Raw genomic sequence first — 21,890 nt, forward strand, 5'->3', positions numbered from 1 at the left:
GGCTCTGGGGCTCCTCGGGTGCAGCTTCACGTGGGGTCAACCACCCTGGATAAGCAGCCAGTTCTCTGCCCGAAACGATGGGGTACTGACTACGGTAGTATTCTCACCGCACGAAGCACTATATATTAACAGACTATTATTAGCTTAATAGACTACGTCCAACTCGACGATATAGTGCCAAATATGACTATTCAAATATTAATATACACGATGTCTCAATACCGATGGTGAGCCGAACTTGGCCTTACTCCCACACGTGGCGTCGCGGGGAGGCTTTACGTCTGTGACTCTATTGGAGGGTAAGAAACTGGACTGAAAAGGAAGTCCTACTTTAGTAGCGCAGTATATATACGCACTATGAACAAATAGTCCCATTAGTGGTGCGGTAGCCAGATTCCTACGCGGAACTAGGACTTGTTCGTACATGTTGAGCGGTACGTTTGAACTGGGTCTGAGGGGTATGGCAGCCTGGCACCAAGGTCTCGACCAATAGTAGAATGGAGACTATTATGGGATGTTCAGTAGGCTAGAATGGATATTCAATGCATATTGTACAAGGAATATACAAGGGATATCAGGGAATATTAGAGAATATACAAATACAATTAAATATATATATATAAATAAATATATATATTCGGTTTAATCTGGCCCTTCACAACAGATACGTTTCTTTTTAAACCAAACAATGATAGCCAGACGGACAAGGTCACTGCAGCTGAGATAACAAGTGTCTATCACACAGTACAACACTCCCATTCATACAGGTCAGCCGACTGTGGTAACCTTTAACCTTTGATTTAAATCTATTCGGTGAAGACCATGGCAGTTATTCTAATATAGAAACACAATTTATTAGTATTATTATTTTTGTATTATACTACACTGTTTTCCCTAGTTCTGTGTTAACAGGGAATATCAAACACAAGACATTCCTGTCAAGTGATGACGTTTGAATATTTAAAACAGATGTTAGGTGGTATTTAATTTGTATTTATTTTGATTTAACCTTTAACCTTTGATTTAAATCTATTCAGTGAAGACCATGGCAGTTATTCTAATAAAGAAATTTACATAATCTATCTGTCCCACTTTGTCCCACCAAAATCGTACTGTTGTCCCACTTTGTCCCACCAAAATCGTACTGTTGTCCCACTTTGTCCCACCAAAATCGTACTGTTGTCCCACTTTGTCCCACCAAAATCTTACTGTTGTCCCACTTTTGGACTTTTTGCATCTGGTCACCCTAACCACAAGTTCAGGGTACGCATCCAGATTAGATTCACATGGCGGAGTACAGGGAAAACGCTCATCATTGCTGACGCGTATTTTAAGATTTGCTGCCATATTAATGTGCGGCATCTTTTTTATTTTTTTGGCGCGATTTCTTTTTTTGGCGCGAGCACCGCGATAACCTTACAACACGTACCTGAGGGGCTTTGCTCAAACCAAGAGCGTACCTTAAAAGGGGCTTCGCTCAACCAATCAGTACTAAATACCTATATGTCCCTATGCCATAAATGTCATGTATGTTATGTATGTCATAAATGTCTATATGAATTGAAAATGGGGGACCCTGATGGAAACAAGACAAACGTCTTTCTCAGGTCTGCATCCCCTTAACAATTGTATGTATTGAGCCGTACTGTATTGTACCCATTCTGCAATCTGTTAAATAAAGTTTTCATTCATTCATTCATTCATTCAGAGAGAGGCTTCGCTCAACCAATCAGAGAGGGGTCTGCAGAAATGGGAGGGGTCTGCAGAAATGGAGTTCAACCAATCAGAGAGGGGTCTGCAGAAATGCGGCTACGAATTGTAGAGACGCATATATATCCATAGATATATAGATATCTATGTATATATCTAGCCAGCTACAGGCAACCGGGGTCCTTCATCACACTCCATGAAGACCAGGGAAGATGACGTCATCACGCACTACATGAAGATGACGTCATCACACGGCGTCATCATCACACACTACATGGAGAGCAGGGAAGATGGCGGACGTGCTAAGTGTTCTCCGTCAGTACAACATACAGAAAAAAGAAATCGTCGCTAAAGGAGATGAAGTTATATTCGGCGAGTTCTCCTGGCCCAAAAATGTCAAGACCAACTACATCATCTGGGGGTATGTGACTATATGCTGTATCGATAAACACAGATATATATATAGAGGCCTGCTGCTCGAGCTAATCTCTAAGTTACCTGCTGCAGGGCAGGCTAGCTAGCTGGAGCTAACGCTAGCTCGATGCTAACTAACTCCTTGATTGATTGATTGATTGAAAACTTTATTTAACAGATAGCAGAATGGGTACAATACAGTACGGCTCAATACACACAATTGTTAAGGGGATGCAGACCAGAGAAAGACTTTCGTCTTGTTTACATCAGGGTCCTGCTGTGGGTGTTGTTGTACAAAGTAACTTGTCGCTGTGCTCTGCTATAAACCTGTATTAGAGTATTTTGTATTTATTTATTAACACAGTTAAACAAAAGTAAAAACAATACATAATAATAAGTTATAACCATATTGTGAAGGAGAAGTTAGAAGCCTATAGAGGCTTATCGGGAACTTCCCCTGTTTTGTAAAATCAAAACATACAAAAATATACATGTTATAAAATACCAGAATACATTCAAAATATACGTGTTAATACAAACATACATACACACAGTACATACATGCATATACTGTATACTGCGTACATAATAATACATAACCACCCGCCCACATAACCAAATGCATACTTAGATATCTTGTCGCTGTGCTCTGCTATAAACCTGTATTAGAGTAATACTATTCTTGTCTGTAAGATAAAGTTCCGTTATTTCATTGCGATATAATCTAGCCAGCGATATGACACTAGCTTATTAATGTTATAGGAAGAAGAAGTACTCTTATATTGTCCAGAGTCCCGCTGCTTCTTTGCATGTTTGTGTGATGATATTATACAATATTTCCATAATATGTAGACTTACGCGATATAGCGTAGAAGTAATTTGCCTACTTGTTTTAAGAGTCAAACTTTTTGTCCCTTGTGTGTGTACAGCTAACACGACCTGTTTACACTAGACGTAAACACGTTGGACAAACAAGTACAGTTCCAACAAAAATGCCAACATTAACACAAGTACAATTAACATCTAAAAACATCAGAGTTCAAAACTTTTAAATATTCTAACGTAATGGAATGTTATACTTATAACTTTATAAACTTACATTTTCTGTAATCCATTGCATTTGTGTACAGTCTGTGCTTAATATTTAAAACCAGTTTTGCCAAGCACAGTTTTTACATGTTGTCTATCTAAAGCCAATTAAACTGTGACCTAGTAGCACATGTGCTGAGTTTAAAAGCAATGAAAGAGCAGAGATCATCATAGGGACGTTTCATAAGCTGATAATGTATAGATGAATACAATTCAACACATGATGAATTGAAAATGGGGGACCCCGATGTAAACAAGACGAAAGTCTCTCTCTGGTCTGCATCCCCATAACAATTGTGTGTATTGAGCCGTACTGTATTGTACCCATTCTGCAATCTGTTAAATAAAGTTTTCAATCAATCATCTTAGAAGGCCATGCCACTTTTTCATATCAAATACAATGACGAGTAAGAGATGCGTCTCCAGTGATTAAAACGCAGTGCGTGATGATACCGTAACACCGCATCAAGGGGTTAACGCAGTGCGTGACGATACCGTAACACGGCATCAAGGGGTTAACGCAGTGCGTGACGATACCGTAACACAGCATCAAGGGGTTAACGCAGTGCGTGATGATACCGTAACACGGCATCAAGGGGTCTTAAGGCGGCGCAGGGAGAGGCATGTGAAAGAGTGTCAACATCAGGGTTCGAAATTAACGGGGGATTGGGGCATAATGCCCTTGAAAATCGACAAAATGCCCTCGAAAATCAGTTAAGGGGGGCACAAAATGCCCCCGACAGTTTACAATTATATATATATATTTATCCGGTAATGGAGCGTCTGTGTGTCGTACGGTTCAGATGACGCGCAAATAAAAAAAACTTCATTTGGCGGAGCCGGGAGAGGGGGGCACTGGCTGCAGGCAGCAGCAGCACTAGCACTGCAGCCAGGTGCTAGTCAGTTTGTGTAAATGGCAAGCACAATATAAATCAATCTTCATTACGACTTTAAAAACATAGCCATTAACATTACATAGGCCTACACACATCTTGCCATAGCGTTAGCAGTTTGTACTACACAACGCATGTTGAACTATGGTAGCACTAGCCCCAGCTAATAGTCAACGAAATGTTACCGTAGCTAGTGCTACTAGCTAGCAGCCTAGCAGAGGAGGAAATGGGAGTCTGAGAGGCGGGGTGTTTAAAGACAATGATAGGCGTTTATTCAACATCCAAGAAGGCTAACATACAACTGTGTTTTACTAACTCCAACCGGGACTATTGCTGTTTTCGTGCTGCTTGTTGATGTTATGAACTCCTCCTAACGTTACCGGAGCTGAAGGTGCCACACACTAAAATGTCCGTGGGGACCCGGCGCCAACCCATAGATAATTCCAACTCAACGAATTACGTAATCCACCACAGTTGCACTCAATATTTAAATAATGTTAGTCTAAATAAATGTAGACAGATACATAATAATTTCAAGCAGAAAACGAATCTTTCCATTAAGAACTGACAATCAGGGAATTTAAACATGGTTGACATTGTTTTTTTGTGTTTATATTAAAGAAAGGAAAGTCTAGTGCTGGCTGAGCATATTGTTTGTTTGCATTAAGTTAATACTTTGACAAATGTAGCCTATATTTTTCAGTCAGTTTGGTCTTTGTGTGCCAAACATTATTTAAGGCTGTAAACACTGTAACACTGTAAACCTTTTTTATATGTGAACGAGAAGAAATGAGAAGCATGTTTAGATTTGAGTGTTATTTTATTTTTTTTATAAAAATTAATGTATATCGAACCGAACCGAAAACCGTGACCCCAAAACCGTGATACGAACCGAACCGTCCATTTTGTGAACCGTCCCACACCTACCGTTTATCATAAAAATGCAGTGCCCCCGAAATACAAAAAAAGCCCCCGAAAATCAATTAAGGGGGGCAAAAAAAGCCCTTGAAAAAAAAAAGTAAATTTCTAACCCTGGTCAACATAATCAAATACAGACGGACATTGTCGGTTGTACCGCGGTGGTCTCCCTACTGCCGGGAGAAAAGCACCATTTGTTTCTAGAGAAGAAAAACTATTTTTACGTTAACATTTTTAGAAAGTTGTTCCCTATTGGTGTTAAAAGAGCCTGTCATTGTGCTTTTCCTCTGACCTCTGACCTCGAGGAGGGCCTCAGGTTAAATACAGGCTGTGTCTTCCTCTGACCTCTGACCTCGAGGACGGTCTCAGTTAAATACAGGCTGTGTCTTCCTCTGACCTCTGACCTCGAGGAGGGCCTCAGGTTAAATACAGGCTGTGTCTTCCTCTGACCTCTGACCTCGAGGACGGTCTCAGTTAAATACAGGCTGTGTCTTCCTCTGACCTCTGACCTCGAGGAGGGCCTCAGGTTAAATACAGGCTGTGTCTTCCTCTGACCTCTGACCTCGAGGAGGGCCTCAGGTTAAATACAGGCTGTGTCTTCCTCTGACCTCTGACCTCGAGGAGGGCCTCAGGTTAAATACAGGCTGTGTCTTCCTCTGACCTCTGACCTCGAGGAGGGCCTCAGGTTAAATACAGGCTGTGTCTTCCTCTGACCTCTGACCTCGAGGAGGGCCTCAGGTTAAATACAGGCTGTTTCTTCCTCCAGAACTGGAAAGGAGGGCCAGCCCAAGGAGTATTACACCCTGGACTCCATCCTGTTCCTGCTCAACAACGTGCATCTCCCCCATCCGTCGTACGTGCGACGGGCTGCGGTAAGTGACTTCAGTAATTGATCAGTATTATTATCATGATACCGTTTCAATGTCACTAAATGACTCCACCCACAGGGTTCGCACGAGGTCCTTGAAGTGCTTAAAGTGCTTAGATTTTTTTTAACCAAAAAAAGCCAAGGCCTGGAATTCCTTAAACAGCCAATTCTTTTAACAAGGTGCTTAAAAAGTCAATGAAAATTCAAATCAAATTGATTTTTTTATTCAAAGTGTAACTAATTGTGGGAAATTGGTTTTAAGCCATAAATATTGGATCTGATTATTTTTCTATAAAATAACGCATTTAAAAGTGAATTGTATCCTTTTTAAATGCTCTTTAAAAGTGAAAATTAGTGCTTGGAAAAATACTTTTGCAATGTCTGTGGGAACCTGCATCCATCTCACAGAATATAATGATAATTGATGTTCCTTTTGTGTTTCCCTGCAGACGGAGAACATTCCGGTCGTCAGAAGACCTGATCGAAAGGGCTTACTCTCGTATCTCAATGGCGAAAGTTGTAAGTAACCTTTTTAAATTCATCAACAGTATCCGTGTTGATGGTTTTTTATTACATGTTATTGGTTGGACCTTGAGAGAGAGAGAAATGCTGTCATAATATTACCGCAATAGAGAACCTTCCAAAATGAATGTTGCATTATTATTTCTGTAAGTTATTTGTGCTGATGTAGGGTATTTTTGGAGTGCTTAAGAAGAAAATGCGAAGCATTCAAACTTTTTCGAATTTGATTATCATGGCATCGATTGAAACTTGGAGGCATTCGGGTCAGCCCTACTATATATACTGCATATTTATGGAGTTAACGTACTATATCATTGTTGACTGGTTTCTTTTGTTAGGCCTGTCAAAATTAATGCTTTAACTTTGGAGATTAATTTAAATTATTTAAAGCATTAAAATAAATTAATCTAGATTCATCTATGGAGTGAAACATCTTCAATCTTAGCGCCGCGGATATAAGAAAGAGGTTGTTAGCTGAGTCGATGTTGATGATTTTGTTGAACATTTGTATTTCACAGGAGAGAAACCGTATTCAAAGAAAGCTATTAAAATAGTCTTTGAATCTAAATATACTTTCTTTGTGTTGATTTTACATTAATTCCATGATTTTACTCAAGTAAATATCTGTTACAAGCTTCGGTCTTAAGTAGAAAAATGCTATTTTTAATCTAGATTAATTAGTAAAAAAAAATTAATCTATTGACGGCACTCTTTTATAGAATTGTAATTACTCGTGCAATCTACTTAATTTAGTGGTTAATTGGTGACTGAACTTTTATTGCAATTAATTTCCTTTTCTTTCCATTTCAGCTACTTCTAATTCTACGAGTATCGACAGAAGTGCTCCTATAGAAATCGGTTTGCAACGGCCAACGCAAGGTACGTTCTAAAGGTTGATCTAGCCAAACTCTTCGTAACTCGGCTGACATTTAATCTTCAGCGTTGTTAATTTAAAGCAGATATTAAGGGGATGGTATAGATTTCTGGACATTAAGTGGTATCAAATACTTGCCAATTGTGTTATTGATGCGTAACCAGTAGCTTACTTGCGGACTCCCGTGGTCGAAGATGTCTGGCCGGGGTTTCCAGTGAACCAGGGCCCTTCAGATGGGCAGCAAACGGGGTCCTAACCCTAACCAGGACCCTTCAGATGGGCAGCAAACAGGGTCCTAACCCTAACCAGGACCCTTCAGATGGGCAGCAAACAGGGTCTCGAAACTAAACGAAAGATTTAATCCACAACATGGCGAGTTTTAACCGTCCAGTCAAACAACAGAAACCAGTGTTATGTTTCAGACCGACATGATGTCTTGGAACTAGTCCCTGAGTGCGTACGGTAGTACATTGTGTTGCACTGGGGCTAGAAGACCAGAGGACTGTCAGTAAGCTGCCCCCTCAGACCTCCAGGAGACCAGAGGACTGTCAGTAAGCTGCTCACTGAGACCTCCAGGAGACCAGAGGACTGTCAGTAAGCTGCTCACTGAGACCTCCAGGAGACCAGAGGACTGTCAGTAAGCTGCTCACTGAGACCTCCAGGAGACCAGAGGACTGTCAGTAAGCTGCTCACTGAGACCTCCAGGAGACCAGAGGACTGTCAGTAAGCTGCTCACTGAGACCTCCAGGAGACCAGAGGACTGTCAGTAAGCTGCTCACTGAGACCTCCAGACAGGAGACCAGAGGACTGTCAGTAAGCTGCTCACTGAGACCTCCAGACAGGAGACCAGAGGACTGTCAGTAAGCTGCTCACTGAGACCTCCAGGAGACCAGAGGACTGTCAGTAAGCTGCTCACTGAGACCTCCAGGAGACCAGAGGACTGTCAGTAAGCTGCTCACTGAGACCTCCAGGAGACCAGAGGACTGTCAGTAAGCTGCTCACTGAGACCTCCAGGCAGGAGACCAGAGGACTGTCAGTAAGCTGCTCACTGAGACCTCCAGACAGGAGACCAGAGGACTGTCAGTAAGCTGCTCACTGAGACCTCCAGGAGACCAGAGGACTGTCAGTAAGCTGCTCACTGAGACCTCCAGGAGACCAGAGGACTGTCAGTAAGCTGCTCACTGAGACCTCCAGGAGACCAGAGGACTGTCAGTAAGCTGCTCACTGAGACCTCCAGGAGACCAGAGGACTGTCAGTAAGCTGCTCACTGAGACCTCCAGGAGACCAGAGGACTGTCGGTAAGCTGCTCACTGAGACCTCCAGGAGACCAGAGGACTGTCAGTAAGCTGCTCACTGAGACCTCCAGACAGGAGACCAGAGGACTGTCAGTAAGCTGCTCACTGAGACCTCCAGGAGACCAGAGGACTGTCAGTAAGCTGCTCACTGAGACCTCCAGACAGGAGACCAGAGGACTGTCAGTAAGCTGCTCACTGAGACCTCCAGGAGACCAGAGGACTGTCAGTAAGCTGCTCACTGAGACCTCCAGGAGACCAGAGGACTGTCGGTAAGCTAACGGTTATGCATCCATTACAACACCACTGGCACATCTTTCGTGCCACTTTAACCCTTTCACTGCCACACGACAGCCGGTTAACCCTTTCACGGTGACAATACAGAAGGTTAGCCCTTTACTATCACGCAACCGACGGCGATGCTCCATCATTAGCTCCGCGGATGCGGAGCTATACTATACTATTGTCCCCCTGTTCAACACGTGGTCTGTTATAACATGTTTGTGTTTAAGTAATGTATGTGTGTATAACATGTTTGTGTTTAAGTATGTGTGTGTGTGTATAACATGTTTGTGTTCAAGTGTGTGTATAACATGTTTGTGTTTAAGTATGTGTGTATAACATGTTTGTGTTTAAGTGTGTGTATAACATGTTTGTGTTTAAGTATGTGTGTATAACATGTTTGTGTTTAAGTATGTGTGTATAACATGTTTGTGTTTAAGTATGTGTGTATAACATGTTTGTGTTTAAGTATGTGTATAACATGTTTGTGTTTAAGTATGTGTGTATAACATGTTTGTGTTTAAGTATGTGTGTATAACATGTTTGTGTTTAAGTATGTGTGTATAACATGTTTGTGTTTAAGTATGTGTGTATAACATGTTTGTGTTTAAGTATGTGTGTATAACATGTTTGTGTTTAAGTATGTGTGTATAACATGTTTGTGTTTAAGTATGTGTGTATAACATGTTTGTGTTTAAGTATGTGTGTATAACATGTTTGTGTTTAAGTATGTGTGTATAACATGTTTGTGTTTAAGTATGTGTGTATAACATGTTTGTGTTTAAGTATGTGTGTATAACATGTTTGTGTTTAAGTATGTGTGTATAACATGTTTGTGTTTAAGTATGTGTGTATAACATGTTTGTGTTTAAGTATGTGTGTATAACATGTTTGTGTTTAAGTATGTGTGTATAACATGTTTGTGTTTAAGTATGTGTGTATAACATGTTTGTGTTCAAGTGTGTGTATAACATGTTTGTGTTCAAGTATGTGTGTATAACATGTTTGTGTTTAAGTATGTGTGTATAACATGTTTGTGTTTAAGTATGTGTGTATAACATGTTTGTGTTTAAGTATGTGTGTATAACATGTTTGTGTTTAAGTATGTGTGTATAACATGTTTGTGTTTAAGTATGTGTGTATAACATGTTTGTGTTTAAGTATGTGTGTATAACATGTTTGTGTTTAAGTATGTGTGTATAACATGTTTGTGTTTAAGTATGTGTGTATAACATGTTTGTGTTTAAGTATGTGTGTATAACATGTTTGTGTTTAAGTATGTGTGTATAACATGTTTGTGTTTAAGTATGTGTGTATAACATGTTTGCAAGGCTTCTCCTTTGTTCAGTTGGTAATATTTATTTTTCTCACACACCTGGTTTAAGAGTTTGTGCAGTTTTTCCTCAAAAGGAAATGATAACCTTCTGTTCTCAGTCAAGCGAGCAGCTGACGAGGCGTCTGAAGCCAAGAAGCCAAGAATCGAGGTAAATATATTGACACATTTGACCTGCAACATTCCACACCCATTAGAAGCATGTTTTAATGATCATTTGTCAGTGATATTGCTTAGGCTTCTGTCTGGTTTGTTAAACTTAAAAATAGTAATGATTATTTATTGAACGAGCACGAAACCGCCCAGACCCATGGTGACTAACGTTTTATATGTACTAGGCACAGCCAGTTGTGGAATTTGAACGTTGTTTGATTCCACTTGCTAGCTAACACTAGCGGGCCATATATCGTCCCCACCATGCGTTGGTATTTAAAGCATTCATTAATCATTTCAAGGTGACCCCCTTCCGCCCTGCAAGCATTTAGCAGTTCCACTGTGTTGAGAGGCAGCCGACGCTAGCTGTATAGACGGTTGGCTTAACAATGGCTCCATAATATAATAATCTTTAAGGCTGAGACCACTTATCGATAACTGCGTGATATCTATAACTGGCGTTTTAATTTTCTTTTTTAATACTTTAGACTATACTAAAATACTAGGGGCTAGATCCACAAAGAATGGATTGCACGGAGCAAGTTGCACCCTTACTTAAAATTAATTATGAATTGAAAATGGGGGACCCTGATGTAAACAAGACGAAAGTCTTTCTCTGGTCTGCATCCCCTTAACAATTGTGTGTATTGAGCCGTACTGTATTGTACCCATTCTGCAATCTGTTAATAAAGTTTTCAATCAATCACCGTGCAGAATATATATATATATATATAGATATATCTAAAATACTAGGTCTTGTGGCATGTTTGAGTTAAAACATCCCCATTTCATGTAAATTCAGTTGAATTGCAACTCTGCACTGTGCGTTCAATATGCAGTGCACTCCTTCTCCAAAATGACAACGGGGAAATCTGTAACACTAAAGATGGTGGGAACAACAAAGAATTGCTGCAAAATAAACATACATTTGTTGTTTCAATAATAATAAAAATATCGATATTTATCTGAATAAAGACATTTGGAATTGCACACGGTCTTCAGAGAACCAAGGTTATTAGCATGACCTAAGCTACTGTTCACTTGCAATGTAATGTCATGGCCCGTCAAGTCGGAGAACCGAGGAAATACACAAAGGTACGCATGTTAGCAGGAAATCAACTTGCTCTACAGTGCTTTTTAGCAGCTGGGCACAGCTTTTGTCTTGTTAATATCTGGCAATTGAAAGTGGAATAATGGTGTTTGAGGATAATTTCGGGAGAAATGCCGAGAATGCCGTCGCTAGAAACGTCTACATGATCTGCGCATGTGTTCTAAAAATATCCCTCAAAGAAGGTCCATGACTGAGTGAGTGGCGTATAGACCGGTGGCAGTCCCACACCCCATAGTCCATCAAGACATCTTGGAACATGATGGAACTATGCGTGTGCGGCAAGTATTTTTTTTAGTGCCGTCAGTTTATCGCGTTATGAAAATGAACTCAAAATGTATTACAAAAAAAAAAAAAAAAATTTTAAATTTTTTTTATCTCATTCATTCCATAAGAACGTAGAATACAGGCGGCTATGTGGCGTAGTGGGCAAGGCGCTCGCCACGAATGCGGAGACGCTGGGATCGCCTGTTCGAGCCCAGCGCTCCACATTGCTTTCAGTTTAGCTGGTCGTCCACAGTAATACACATTGGCCGTATTAAGGGGAGGGAAACTGAAGGGTGGGGATCGGGCGTTGTGGACAGCGACTCCTACAGGTCGGTTGGTGCGCCTGCGCAGTAGAATCAGGAAGTGTCGGGGGCAGCGTGAGCCTCCCACACGTTACTCCTCGCCACTGAGAGATCGAGCTGCGCAGGTGAAAAGATGCGACTGCTGTTACCTCAAGTACCGGAGGGGACTCGTGCTATGTATGACTTAGTCCACATTGCAGCCGGCTTGTGGGAGGCAAGAAACAGCGTTCGTGACAGGGGAGGGTTGAATTGGATGATACGAAATTGGGATGGGAGAAAATATAGAAAATGGGATAAAAAGTGGATCAAAAAAAAAACGTAGAATACACATTTACAGACTTTTTTTTTATATTGTCCATGTTCTTGGTATCTGATTCTAGGGACATCTATGGATCTCAGGGAATGTATTCCCAGTGTCAGAAGTACTGTGTCTGTTACTAGGCTTGAGTACATTGTAATGAACCAAATGAGAATATCAATAAAAATTTTTTATCTTTGACTGTGAATAACACTATGCTCAAATTGACCAGACCTGAAAAATCTAAGCAAATTAATAGATGGAAGAGGATTAAACAGAAGGTTTTGTAGATACAGTACTGAATTCTGCCACCCGGACACATGCCATTTGAAATATGATTATAGAATATCAGGCATAAAATGGTTATCCGATTAAAATGCGATTCATTAATTACAAATCCTGTAATTAATTGGATACATTTTTTTTAATCGCCTGACGGCACACATTTTTTTAAAGTTTGATTGAGCCCTGTAGTCCATAGGGTTGGGTACCGTTCCGTTCACATTTAAACCGATACCGGTACCTGTGAATCGATACTGGTACCCAACCGGACCCTTTTTTTCGGTACTTTAGTCTAAAACATTTAACCTACCTACCTCGGTTGTAAAAAAGAAAATTGTCTAAACTTCAAATGATTTATTATTATTATTTAGAACAATTTGTTAATATAATATATAATATTGCAGCGAGCGTTGTCTGCATCTAGCTTTGTTAATTGTAACCACACTTGCGATCGTTTTCGGCTTGCCATCGCCCCGACTGCTTTGTTGTTGTTGAATCAAGTAAAATCCTAGGTAAGCGTGTATTGTGCGCGTGAACTTTTTATAATTTTTTTTACAGTACCGAAATGTGGCACCGGCGTGATTCGGTCGATCCCCTTAAAAGTACCGGATTCGGTCCCCGTCCCTAGTAGTCCAGCACCTCACCAGCACATGTGTGCATTTCCTCCCCTTTTCTTTTTGGTTTGTTAAAACGACCCCTGTTGTATAGGATGAGGAACGAGTGCGTCTGGACAAGGAGCGCCTGGCCGCCCGTCTGGAAGGACACAAGGAAGGCAGCGTGCAGACGGACCAGATCAGGTGATGCTTCCTGACACTAACAGACCAGATCAGGTGATGCTTCCTGACACTAACAGACCAGATCAGGTGATGCTTCCTGACCCTAACAGACCAGATCAGGTGATGCTTCCTGACACTAACAGACCAGATCAGGTGATGCTTCCTGACCCTAACAGACCAGATCAGGTGATGCTTCCTGACCCTAACAGACCAGATCAGGTGATGCTTCCTGACCCTAACAGACCAGATCAGGTGATGCTTCCTGACCCTAACAGACCAGATCAGGTGATGCTTCCTGACCCTAACAGACCAGATCAGGTGATGCTTCCTGACCCTAACAGACCAGATCAGGTGATGCTTCCTGACCCTAACAGACCAGATCAGGTGATGCTTCCTGACACTAACAGACCAGATCAGGTGATGCTTCCTGACACTAACAGACCAGATCAGGTGATGCTTCCTGACACTAACAGACCAGATCAGGTGATGCTTCCTGACCCTAACAGACCAGATCAGGTGATGCTTCCTGACACTAACAGACCAGATCAGGTGATGCTTCCTGACCCTAACAGACCAGATCAGGTGATGCTTCCTGACCCTAACAGACCAGATCAGGTGATGCTTCCTGACACTAACAGACCAGATCTGGGCCCCGTTCCATGTACGTGGTTCAACTAAGTCGATCAACATGTCCATTATCCAGCTTCAGTTAACCCGATGTTCAAAGCCGGGATTTTCCTGTTTCACAAAGGAGGATTCAGTCTCGTTAACTCAAGCCAGACTTGAGAGTCAGGCTCAAGTCAGGCTAGATGCGCGCTCCCGTTTTAGGTGGAAAGCCAGCACGTATCGATGGCAGAGACCCTGATTCTCAACGGCATTGATTGATTAATTGATTTAAGACTTTATTGACAGATTGCAATAGGCTCAATCGCCTCGCCGACAAGTTAAATGCGTTATCTATAGGCTAATTCTAAGTCCCTCATTACCTCAATCAATCAGATTATATTTCTTTAAACTTGCCTGCTGGATTGAATAATCAAATGAGATCTTGCTAGCGAAAATTATTAGTTAACTGTTATACAGAATTACGATACGGCTCTCTTACCCATTGATTGATGTATAGTCAATCTTTTACTTATCTTCTCTGTGGTGTAACGGGTTCTTCTTTTGACTTTCACACGGACGACCGGGGTTCAAGGCCCTAGTCTTTTCCTTCTTTTTGCAATATAGGAATAATTCAATTTGGTGCACGTTGAGAGCTATATAAAGAATGACATCCTCAATGCATGTAGATTTATAATATTTTAACTTAAAACCAGGCTACTTTGGCGTATAATCATTAATATTATATTCAAAAAAATCATATTGGAAACACGTCGCTGAACTGGCAGGGATGAGCACTACCGCTGGGCCACTGGGCCAGATGGGATAAATTCATTGTTTATACATTAATGAACGAGAGACCCGTGTTTAGAATATCCGTTGTCTTGAATGAAGTTTATCTCTTCATCCTCATTCATTAATGTGACGTCAACGGCTCATTCAATTTCTCAAATCCGTCAAACAGCGCATCTCATCAGACATCTTAATCCCAGTTACAATTAAAATAACCACATCATGTGTACATCGCACGAGCGAGCGCCACCGTCGCCACGGTATATATAACGTGCATTATTTAGGACAAAGTGAATTTAATATCAGCATTTTGGGTCTATTTTACATTTCAAAAGCCCCCTCTGGAAGAATGGAGCACAAAAACGTAATTCAGAATGGTATAATGCAGATCGTAGACTGTGGGAATAGTTTCAGGAAACGGGCTGTCACTTCTTTGCGGGGGCGTGGCGATAGTTCAGGCTAACTTGAACTTGAACTCTGCTTTCGAGCAGGCTCAAACTTTTGGATATGTTGTCATGGTGATTTGGGAAATCCAGGTACATGAAATCGGAAAGTCAGGCTAACACAGTTAGCCTGATAAAGTTATCCGGCTAACTCGGTTATCCCGGTACATGGAACGGGGCCCAGGTGATGCTTCCTGACACTAACAGACCAGATCAGGTGATGCTTCCTGACCCTAACAGACCAGATCAGGTGATGCTTCCTGACCCTAACAGACCAGATCAGGTGATGCTTCCTGACCCTAACAGACCAGATCAGGTGATGCTAACCCTAACCCTAATGGACCAGATCAGGTGCAAGGCTTGTGCACCAAAACTATTCACACATATCAATGCCAGGGTTCGCACAAGGTCCTTGAAGTGCTTAAAGTGCTTGATTTTTGCTTTAACACATTGGGTGCCACGCCCCTTCCGGGAAGTGCATAGGCCTTGCCACCCATTAACCCCATGTAAGCGCTCACCTTGTTTGTAGAGCTAAACCTATATTTTATATTATAGCTATGGATCTAATAACGCTGTCGATTGTCAGTGTGTTTCTTCCGGTCAACGTGCAAAAAACAGAAATAGTTTTCATCTATACGGCACTCTGTTTTCCGGCACTCAACGGTCGGGCCACAGAAACGTAGGACTACGTGAACGGCACAGAAAGTGTTAAAGGCCTGGAATTCCTTAAACTGCAAACATTTTTACAAGGTGTTTAAAAAAAAACTTGAAATTCAAATCAACCATTCACATTGAAAGTTTTGTTCATCCACGATAAAATAGTTCTGAATCAAGAAATATAATTATCTAAAGTGTAACTAATTGTCGGAAATTGATTTTAAGCCATAAATATTGGATCCGATTTTCTTTTCTATAAAAAACGGCATTTAAAGGGTCGGCCGGGTGGTGCAGCGGACTAAGCGTCCGTCTACCACCACAGAGACAGTGGGATCGAATCCAGCTGTGGTGCCTCCGGCTTGGCCGACCGTCCACACTAACACAATTGGCGGTGTTGGAGGGTGGGAAACCCGGCGTGGGTGGGTCCTGGTCGCGTCTATTCGAATACCAACCGGTTCATGCTTCCGCGTTCGCGTTTTGCGATTTATCACTGGTTAAGCGTAGGCGACTCTTTCGAAGTTGGTTAAGGTTAGAGTTTGGAATCAGGGCTGGTGTTCTATCGCCCTGCTCTAAGACAAACTCTAACCTTAACCAACTTCGAAAGAGTGCCTAAGCTTAAAGGAAAACTCCAACATTTTGGGAAATTAGCTTATTTAACATCTTCCCTGGAGTTAGACAAGAAGATGCATACCTTTTTTGTCTCTGTGCGTGCATTTAGCTTAGGGAACAGTCGCTCTGTTAGCGTAGCTTAGCTTCATCACTGGAAGTGGGGGAGGGTTTGAGCCTGACGTTCCCTACAGTGCCCTACAGTCACGAAATACACTCCAAATACAACTCCAAAACGTTCCTGTAAACATGTTGTGACCTATGTATTTACCACGTGGAGAAATTAAAAATAATTGAATTCGACAATTATGTTTTCTAAGCAGATATACTCTGAACTATTTTTTGCCGAACGACTCCTCTCTGAGCGCAGTCAGTGATTTCTACGTGAAGTCGTGTTTGTTTACATTCTCATTCATTCAAAGGATCCGAACCGATTGAAGTTTATGGATACCATGACTTAAAATCCTCTTACCTTGACGATTAAAAGCCTCCCCAATTTAGAAAACAGTAATCCAATGGCTGGTATTGATATACTAACTACTGCACGCTAACGGAGCTAACCGGACACTCAAGCAGATAACGAGAGCAATGACTTCCTTTCTGGGGGGTTTCAAAATAAAAGAGCGACGTCTATAGCAGCGGAATACGTTTATTTTGTACATTATCTAACGTTAACACGAACCTAAACTAACGTTACAACTAACCTAAAGTAAACGTATACCGCTGCTATAGACGTCGCTCTTTTATTTTGAAACCCCCCAGAAAGGAAGTCATTGCTCTCGTTATCTGCTTGAGTGTCCGGTTAGCTCCGTTAGCGTGCAGTAGTTAGTAGTATATCAATACCAGCCATTGGATTACTGTTTTCTAAATTGGGGAGGCTTTTAATCGTCAAGGTAAGAGGATTTTAAGTCATGGTATCCATAAACTTCAATCGGTTCGGATCCTTTGAATGAATGAGAATGTAAACAAACACGGCTTCACATAGAAATCACTGACTGCGCTCAGAGAGGAGTCGTTCGGCAAAAAATAGTTCAGAGTATATCTGCTTAGAAAACATAATTGTCGAATTCAATTATTTTTAATATCTCCACGTGGTAAATACACAGGTCACAACATGTTTACAGGAACGTTTTGGAGTTGTATTTGGAGTGTATTTCGTGACTGTAGGGCACTGTAGGGAACGTCAGGCTCAAACCCTCCCCCACTTCCAGTGATGAAGCTAAGCTACGCTAACAGAGCGACTGTTCCCTAAGCTAAATGCACGCACAGAGACAAAAAAGGTATGTATCTTCTTGTCTAACTCCAGGGAAGATGTTAAATAAGCTAATTTCCCAAAATGTTGGAGTTTTCCTTTAACCGGCGAAAGAACTTGCCGTCACACGATTGGTGCGACCAGAAACATCAGTGGCCAATCAGAGCGCAAAACGCGAACGCGGAAGCATGAACCGGTTGGTATTCGAATAGACGCGTCCTGGTCGTTGTAAACAGCTGTTCAAGTACTGGATCACGATTGGTTGAGGTTCCCACAGCTTGTTCAAGTACTGGATCACGATTGGTTGAGGTTCCCACAGCTTGTTCAAGTACTGGATCACGATTGGTTGAGGTTCCCACAGCTTGTTCAAGTACTGGATCACGATTGGTTGAGGTTCCCACAGCTTGGTCAAGTACTGGATCACGATTGGTTGAGGTTCCCACAGCTTGGTCAAGTACTGGATCACGATTGGTTGAGGTTCCCACAGCTTGTTCAAGTACTGGATCACGATTGGTTGAGGTTCCCACAGCTTGGTCAAGTACTGGATCATGATTGGATGAGGTTCCCACAGCTTGGTCAAGTACTGGATCACGATTGGTTGAGGTTCCCACAGCTTGTTCAAGTACTGGATCATGATTGGATGAGGTTCCCACAGCTTGTTCAAGTACTGGATCACGATTGGTTGAGGTTCCCACATCTTGGTCAAGTACTGGATCATGATTTTTTTTTTATTATATTAAATTTTTTGAAAAAAAAATTATCAGCTGACCGAGAATAAATCTAAATAACACCATTCACCATCGTAGCCTATAATAACAGCATTGCATTGGCCTATCAACCGGCTTTGATAAACAAAGAGAAACAGTATCATGTGCATCTTTTTGATCAATTAGCAATACATTTTTTTTACGAATATTCGATTGAAAAAAAAATGAAATCGATCTTAATAACGGACACAATTATTCGAATTTTCGAATATTCTGTCCCATCCCTACTAGCTCTATTCTGTCCCATCCCTAATGCCACCTCTGCCCTCCTCCTCGCCCAGATCCCTGTCTGAGGCCGTGAGAACATCCCTCACCTCCCTAATGCCACCTCTGCCCTCCTCGCCCAGATCCCTGTCTGAGGCCGTGAGAACATCCCTCACCTCCCTAATGCCACCTCTGCCCTCCTCGCCCCCAGATCCCTGTCTGAGGCCGTGAGAACATCCCTCACCTCCCTAATGCCACCTCTGCCCTCCTCGCCCCCAGATCCCTGTCGGAGGCCGTGAGAACATCCCTCACCTCCCTAATGCCACCTCTGCCCTCCTCGCCCCCAGATCCCTGTCGGAGGCCGTGAGAACATCCCTCACCTCCCTAATGCCACCTCTGCCCTCCTCGCCCCCAGATCCCTGTCGGAGGCCGTGAGAACATCCCTCACCTCCCTAATGCCACCTCTGCCCTCCTCGCCCCCAGATCCCTGTCGGAGGCCGTGAGAACATCCCTCACCTCCCTAATGCCACCTCTGCCCTCCTCGCCCCCAGATCCCTGTCGGAGGCCGTGAGAACATCCCTCACCTCCCTAATGCCACCTCTGCCCTCCTCGCCCCCAGATCCCTGTCTGAGGCCGTGAGAACATCCCTCACCTCCCTAATGCCACCTCTGCCCTCCTCGCCCCCAGATCCCTGTCGGAGGCCGTGAGAACATCCCTCACCTCCCTAATGCCACCTCTGCCCTCCTCGCCCCCAGATCCCTGTCGGAGGCCGTGAGAACATCCCTCACCTCCCTAATGCCACCTCTGCCCTCCTCGCCCCCAGATCCCTGTCGGAGGCCGTGAGAACATCCCTCACCTCCCTAATGCCACCTCTGCCCTCCTCGCCCCCAGATCCCTGTCGGAGGCCGTGAGAACATCCCTCACCTCCCTAATGCCACCTCTGCCCTCCTCGCCCCCAGATCCCTGTCGGAGGCCATGTCCGTGGAGAAGATCGCCGCCATCAAGGCCAAGATCATGGCCAAGAAGCGCTCCACCATCAAGACGGACCTGGACGACGACATCATCCTGAAGCAGCGCAGCTTCGTGGACGCGGAGGTGGACGTCACCCGGGACATCGTCAGCCGGGAGCGGGTGTGGAGGACCAGGACCACCATCCTGCAGAGCTCCGGAAAGGTCAGAGTTCAACTAACAAGAGTTTTGTAACAACTGTGAAGCTGGAATTTCCAAAGCCTAGAATAGAACTTGAATCCCACTGGAGCCTGGAGAGTCGTGGGATAGAGACAGTCATGTAGTCGGTCCCTTTAGTGTTCATACACACGGGGCTGGACGTTAACCTTTAGTGTTCATACACACGGGGCTGGACGTTAACCCTTTAGTGTTCATACACACGGGGCTGGACGTTAACCTTTAGTGTTCATACACACGGGGCTGGACGTTAACCTTTAGTGTTCATACACACGGGGCTGGACGTTAACCTTTAGTGTTCATACACACGGGGCTGGACGTTAACCTTTAGTGTTCATACACACGGGGCTGGACGTTAACCTTTAGTGTTCATACACACGGGGCTGGACGTTAACCTTTAGTGTTCATACACACGGGGCTGGACGTTAACCTTTAGTGTTCATACACACGGGGCTGGACGTTAACCTTTAGTGTTCATACACACGGGGCTGGACGTTAACCTTTAGTGTTCATACACACGGGGCTGGACGTTAACCTTTAGTGTTCATACACACGGGGCTGGACGTTAACCTTTAGTGTTCATACACACGGGGCTGGACGTTAACCTTTAGTGTTCATACACACGGGGCTGGACGTTAACCTTTAGTGTTCATACACACGGGGCTGGACGTTAACCCTTTAGTGTTCATACACACGGGGCTGGACGTTAACCTTTAGTGTTCATACACACGGGGCTGGACGTTAACCTTTAGTGTTCATACACACGGGGCTGGGCGTTAACCTTTAGTGTTCATACACACGGGGCTGGACGTTAACCTTTAGTGTTCATACACACGGGGCTGGACGTTAACCTTTAGTGTTCATACACACGGGGCTGGACGTTAACCTTTAGTGTTCATACACACGGGGCTGGACGTTAACCCTTTAGTGTTCATACACACGGGGCTGGACGTTAACCTTTAGTGTTCATACACACGGGGCTGGACGTTAACCTTTAGTGTTCATACACACGGGGCTGGACGTTAACCTTTAGTGTTCATACACACGGGGCTGGACGTTAACCCTTTAGTGTTCATACACACAGGGCTGGACGTTAACCCTTTAGTGTTCATACACACGGGGCTGGACGTTAACCCTTTAGTGTTCATACACACGGGGCTGGACGTTAACCTTTTGGCTCACCGCTGGGGCTAGTGCCACTCTGCATTTTCACCAGCCAGAAATCCCCCCGCCCAAAAAGTTCTACATATAGGTAATTGGACTATGTAACTGCATGCATTTGTTTGGACATAAGATTCTATTTGAACAGAAACATCTAAAATAATATCTAATCCAAAATGTCAGTGTGGTGTGTGTGCTAAAATAACATCTAACGCCAAATGGGAGAGGGGGGGGGGGGGGGTCAAAGGTCAAGGTTTCCTGACCTCCACAGGCGGGCAATAGAGCGCAGGTAAACGGCAGGAGTAACTATGACTCTCGGTAGCCAAAGTGGGGGGCAACTGCGATTTTGTGTGAGCTCCCACCAGGGTTAGAAATTAACATTTTTTTTCAAGTTTTTTTTTTTGCCCCCCTTAATTGATTTTCGGGGGCTTTTTTGTGTGTTTCGGGGGCACTGAATTTTTATGATAAACGGTTATTAAACATCCATATCATTTAAAAAATACAACTCAATTAATGACCTCAAACAACACCGCTCATGTTGTGAATACATATAAAACCAACCTATACAAAAGATAAGCATACTGCAAAAAAAAGATTTGCCCTCTACCTTGGCTGGCATTAGAATGGACCCTTCCAGTATGGCAGCCATTTCACCAAGTTCACGAACAAGTTTTGGAGACGTTCGATAGAATGTGGCATATGATGACAAAAAGCCATCAATCTGAAAAACAAGAAAATCATTCACTTTATTTTTGTCCGAGTCTCCAGAAAGATTTTTTATTTACTCTGGTTGCAGTTACAGTCATAAAGAAACCATTACATTTGTTGAACAAAATTAA

At 43.0% G+C, this 21,890-nt stretch overlaps 1 protein-coding gene across 1 annotated transcript in view; it reads left to right on the forward strand.

Annotated features, from left to right (window-relative positions):
- The first annotated feature begins 1,994 nt into the window (after window positions 1–1,994).
- cdc73 (cell division cycle 73, Paf1/RNA polymerase II complex component, homolog) overlaps window positions 1,995–21,890 on the forward strand; it is a 102,232-nt gene continuing 82,336 nt past the window's right edge. Inside the window, exons 1-7 of the mRNA XM_084334124.1 lie at window positions 1,995–2,131; window positions 5,791–5,896; window positions 6,342–6,411; window positions 7,225–7,293; window positions 10,297–10,346; window positions 13,314–13,402; window positions 19,665–19,878. Coding sequence (XP_084190250.1) covers window positions 2,001–2,131; window positions 5,791–5,896; window positions 6,342–6,411; window positions 7,225–7,293; window positions 10,297–10,346; window positions 13,314–13,402; window positions 19,665–19,878 — 729 coding nt within the window. The 5' untranslated portion in view covers window positions 1,995–2,000. The remainder of the gene's footprint in view (window positions 2,132–5,790; window positions 5,897–6,341; window positions 6,412–7,224; window positions 7,294–10,296; window positions 10,347–13,313; window positions 13,403–19,664; window positions 19,879–21,890) is intronic.

The sequence above is a fragment of the Notolepis coatsorum genome (genome assembly GCF_963971535.1).
Source record: "Notolepis coatsorum genome assembly, chromosome: 17".
In the NCBI taxonomy this organism is placed as follows: Eukaryota; Metazoa; Chordata; class Actinopteri; order Aulopiformes; family Paralepididae; genus Notolepis; species Notolepis coatsorum.